The 5,000-nt window shown below is 32.2% G+C and overlaps 2 protein-coding genes across 2 annotated transcripts in view; both read left to right on the top strand.

Moving 5' to 3' along the window:
• The first annotated feature begins 421 nt into the window (after window positions 1-421).
• On the top strand, window positions 422-1,713 carry LOC119568974 (gastrula zinc finger protein XlCGF71.1-like). Its single transcript, XM_037917354.1, has 2 exons — window positions 422-611; window positions 739-1,713. The coding sequence occupies exons 1-2, from the start codon at window positions 422-424 to the stop codon at window positions 1,314-1,316; spliced, it is 768 nt and encodes a 255-aa protein (XP_037773282.1). The 3' UTR covers window positions 1,317-1,713.
• A 311-nt stretch (window positions 1,714-2,024) lies between these two features.
• The window catches only part of LOC119568973 (zinc finger protein 271-like), an 11,061-nt gene continuing 8,085 nt past the window's right edge, over window positions 2,025-5,000 (top strand). Inside the window, exon 1 of the mRNA XM_037917353.1 lies at window positions 2,025-2,152. Coding sequence (XP_037773281.1) covers window positions 2,025-2,152 — 128 coding nt within the window. The remainder of the gene's footprint in view (window positions 2,153-5,000) is intronic.

The raw sequence follows: 5,000 nt of genomic DNA, 5'->3' as shown, positions 1-5,000 counted from the left end.
TTCTCCATCAGACCCTCTTGTACTTCAAATCTTTACATTCAACTTGTTTACTCTTCAATCTTCGCGCCTATTCTCCACTTGTAATCTTGTTTCTGCTACCCCTCTCCTCCTTCCCCTTGCATTTGTTGTTGTCCTCTGGTCTCCGTCTTGTTACTCATTTTGTTTTTCCCACTTTCATCCAGATCCGGCTCCTCGATTTTCCTTGTGTTTTTATCCTCCCCTCTCTATGCATCTCCTCCCTCTTTTATTCCTTCTGTGTTCGTCCGTCTTCCTGTCGCATACGTTTGTCTCCTGCCTACTCTTCTTTATTGTCCTTTAGATATCTTCCTGATAACTCCTCTCCAATTTGTTTCTGCTCTCTTTCCTAGCAATTTAGTTTATATTTCATTTAGTTGTTATACTTTTCATTCCGAGGGTGACGATGAGTTTCCTCGCCGACTGGATGCCTTTGGCCCCACTCATGGACGAGGAAATATATGACTCAGGAGTCAGTATCAAAGAAGAGCTCAACGATATTTCCGAGGATTCTCTTCTTGAAATTAAGGAAGAACAATTTGATTATGGAGATGAAGTGAGAAATGAAGTGAGCGACAAGAAAGTGGAACATGAATGTCTTTTTTTTCATAATCTTGATGAACTAAGACATGAGGCATATACAAAAGATACGTGTGGCTCTTTTCAGGATGGTAACTGCATGTTATTAAGAGCGTCATTTGTGTCTGAGAATTTTCTGAACAGGGGTTCTTCAGATAGAGATCAAGCAATACAGGAAAGACTTCAGCAGGATATTGCAACCAAAAGTGGAAGCCAAACTGAAACGTTTTGAATGTGAGGTATGTGGTAAGAAATTCTCTCGTAAGAGGTATATCAACATTCATATGAGAGTTCACACAAAGGAGAAACCATACAGCTGTGAAATATGTAACAAGACTTTCTCTCAGACAGGCAATCTAGTAAAGCACATGAGAGTACATAGAAAGGAAAAGCCATTCAACCGTGATATATGCAGCAAGGCCTTCACTAAGGAATATAAGCTAGAGAATCATATGAGAGTAAATACTAAGGAGAAGCCATTTACCTGTGAGATTGGCAGGAAGAACTTCTCTGTGAAAAGTTCTCTAGCAGATCACATGAGAGTTCATACAAAGGAGAAGCCATTCAGCTGTGAGATTTGCAGCAAGGCCTTCTCTGTGAAAAGTACTCTAGTAAGGCACATGAGAGTACATACAAAGGAGAAGCCATATAGCTGTGAGATTTGCAGCAAGACCTTCTCTGTGAAAGGTTCTCTGGTAAAGCACATGAGAATACATACATAGGAGAAGCCATTGAGATTCCAACAAGGTCTTTTCACGAAGAAATAATCTAGTTAGACATATGAGAGTCCATACAAAAGGAGAAGCCATAAAACTTTGTGATTTTCAGTAAAGCATTCCCAGAAAAAAAGCAAAACATGAGAGTATACATAAAGAAGGATTTATAAAGCTTCCGTCAAAAAGCGACATTGCAATACTCATGAGAGTAAGTTCAAAAGAGAAGTATAGCTGTGAGAAAAAAAAAAAAAAAAAACATAATAATCATCTCAAGGAATAGTCCCCTAGTGGAATACATGGGAGTCCAGACAAAATAAAAGCCATACTGGTGTGAAATTTGTAGTAAGGCCTTCACATTCAAAAGAATTTTAGTAATACATAGGGGAATACATAAAAAGCAGAATTCGTACAAATGTGGTAAACTATATGAGAATAGACCAAACGAAAAGCCCTACGCTGTGCATTTTGCTATAAGAGCTTCTCGGGGAGACAGGTAATCTAGTGATACAGAGAGTGCTACAAAGGGAATTGTCAATATGGATGTGATATTTTTTAAATAGGTATCTCTCTGAAAATCTCTCATAAGGTATATCAGGAGTACTACAAAGAGAAGCCATAAGCTGTAATCCTTGCACAGGGCCATCTCACTAAATATATCTAGTAGGCCTTCACACGAGTCCATACAAAGGAGAGCCATAAACTTTTAATATTTCAATGGGCCTTCACATCCCAGAACGCATATCAGAGTACATACAAAGGAGAAGCCATGCAGCTGTGATATTTGAAACACAATTATATCATGAGCCATATAAGAGTAGAGACGTTGGAGTAACCCTACTCCTGTAATATTTGCAGTAAAGCCTCCCATGAAACTAGTCTAGTGAACCATATGATATTACATACACAGGAGAAGCTATACTGATGTGTGATATGCTACATTTGTAAAATTTATAATAATGAATCTATTGAACCATTTTAGAGTACACACAAAAGAGAATCCATATAATCACTTTGTGCAATATATTAAAGTATATTAACCCAGAGAAGACATTTCGTGGGGAATATGTGGCGGTATCAAATAGCATGATATTTCATTTAAAAGGAATTTTTTTTTTTATATTATCAGGGAGGAATTGTCCCAAGTTTTATAGACCCTCCTTTTCTGATTAATGCTATTCATAACAAATTTAGTATATAGTTCTTTCGAGAATAATAAAGATTATGCATTATGCCCGGTATTTAAGTTTCAATGGAATTTTTCTTCAGATAAACTCATGTATGCATCACTGAACAGGGGTGGTCAAAAGACTGCTACTACCGGTCATGGCATTCGAGAAGTTGGCTCCTCCGCTTTCTCAATATGGAAGTGATGTGGAAAATTTTGGCCTTTTTGAAAAGAGGGTTTTAGCTTCTATTATGATCATCTTAAAATCAACAGAAGGAAATTCATGCATATGAAATATCATATTTAAATTATTAAACGAAAGAAAACCGACGCACACATATGTCTATATCAATACGTATATATATAATATATATATATATATATATATATTTTATTATATTTTTTTTTTGTGTGTGTGTGTGTGTGTGTGTGTGTGTGTGTATATATAAAATATATATATATTATATATAATATTATATATATAATTTATATATATTATTATGTGTTGTGTGTGTGTGTGTGTGTGTGGTGTGTGTGTGTTTTTATATTTTAATATATATATATATATTTTATATATTTTATATATATTATATATAAAATATATGTATTGCATTATATATGTTTTTATATTTCTTATATATATTATTATATATATATATATATATTTTATTTTCTATATTATGATATTATTATATATATATAATATATCATATTTTATCTCTATATTTTTATATATCTATCATCTCTGTGTGTGTGTGTGTGTGTGTGTGTTGTTATTTTTTTCTTTTCTCTATATTTATATCTATATATTATCTAATCTATATCTTTTTTTTTGTCTATCTCTATATATCTATTCTTATTATTATTTTTTTATATTTTATATATCATTCTCTATCTTCTTTGTGTGTGTTGTGTGTTGTTTTTATTATCTCTTTTTTCTCTCTATTTCTTTTCTCTCTCTTTTACTCTTTTGCTCTTTATCTCTCTCTCTCTCATCTATTTCTTGTGTGTGTGTGTGTGTTTTTTCTCTCTCTCTTTCCCCTCTTTATCTTCTCTTTTCTTCTCTTCTATTCTTATCTCTATCTTTTCCCTCTATTCCTTCTTCTCCCCATTCTTATCCTTTTGTGTTATTTTCTCTCCTTTTTTTTCCTTCTTCGGTTTTTATTCTTATTGATATGTTTTTTCCTGCCCTTCCCCTTTTTGGGTTTTTGTTTTTTCCCTCTTGCTCTTTTCACCCCCGGACTTTCCCGGGCTTTATTATAATGTATCCTGTTACGGTGTTGGGTTCATTCTGGCTCTTCTATATCTAGTTTCCTTTGTCTGTTTTTTGGTTTTTATTGTTTTCCCTATTCCTTATTACTGATTCCCCTTCCCCGTTTTGTCTCCTATGTTATTGTTTTATTTTTTCTTTCCTTTTGTATTTTTCCCCTTCTTTTTATGTTGAGTTTCTTTGTGTATTTTATTTTTGGTTTTTTTTATGTTTTTTGTTTTGTTTTTTTTTTTTGTTATTTTTTATTCCGGTTATTCTTATTTTCTTTTATTTTTTCCCCTTTTTTCCCCCCTTATTACCTTATTATTATACTTTCTATTTCACCTTATCTTTTCATTTTTGTACTGCCCCCTTTCTTTGCTTCCGGTCCCTTCCCTTTACTTCCTTTGGGGTGTTTCTCTATCTACTATCTTTTTCTATCTTTTTCTAATTTTATGTTCATGTATTTGTTTTGGGTTGTGTGTGTGTGTGTGTTTATTCTTTTATTTATTTATTTTTTTTTTTTTTTTTTTTTTTTTTTTTGCCTTTACGGTGTGCTCCCTCCTTTTTGCCTTGTGGATTGTTGAAACTCTTCAGTGCAGAGAAGCGATACTTATCCAAAGTTTAAGTTTAGTTAGCTCAGAAAGAACTCTCCTGTCTGCTGGTATTTTGAAGATATAGAAAATACTTCCACTGTCCATACTGTCCAAATATAGAAATATTTCCACTGTCCAAACTGTAGAATGTGGCTATGGATGACAAAGTTCACTATCGTCAGAGGAGGAGGAGAAGATTATAGGAAGATGATTTTGATTATTTGAACTCAAAATGATTTCACCTTAAAACCTTAAAGTTCCTGGGCTAACAATAATGATAACATTAATAATAACATTGGTAACTGTAGTGATAATGTTAATGATCTCTATATTAGTTAGAATAAGGAAATTGATAAATATAATGACAATAGTAATAATCACGATGCTGATTATGAATATTCTATTATAAGGCTTCTGTTCCCTATACAAGGATAATAAAAAGAATGAGAATAAGAATATTTAAGATTAAAATCATAGTAATGACAAGAAGATTTATTAATCAATGGTATTGATAAAACCAAAGGTTATGAATAACAGAAATGATAATCACCAATTATATTGTTATCATTATTATTATCTTTGTAATTATAACTGTTATCATTATTATCTTTAATAATAATAATAATAATGAAAAAAAATAATAATGAAAGTAATATTAATAATATTGATTATTATCTTTT

This window comes from Penaeus monodon, unplaced genomic scaffold (assembly GCF_015228065.2).
Source record: "Penaeus monodon isolate SGIC_2016 unplaced genomic scaffold, NSTDA_Pmon_1 PmonScaffold_119, whole genome shotgun sequence".
NCBI lineage: Eukaryota > Metazoa > Arthropoda > Malacostraca > Decapoda > Penaeidae > Penaeus > Penaeus monodon.
Note: the sequence above shows the minus strand (reverse complement) of the source record. Positions and strands in the feature narration are given on the sequence as shown.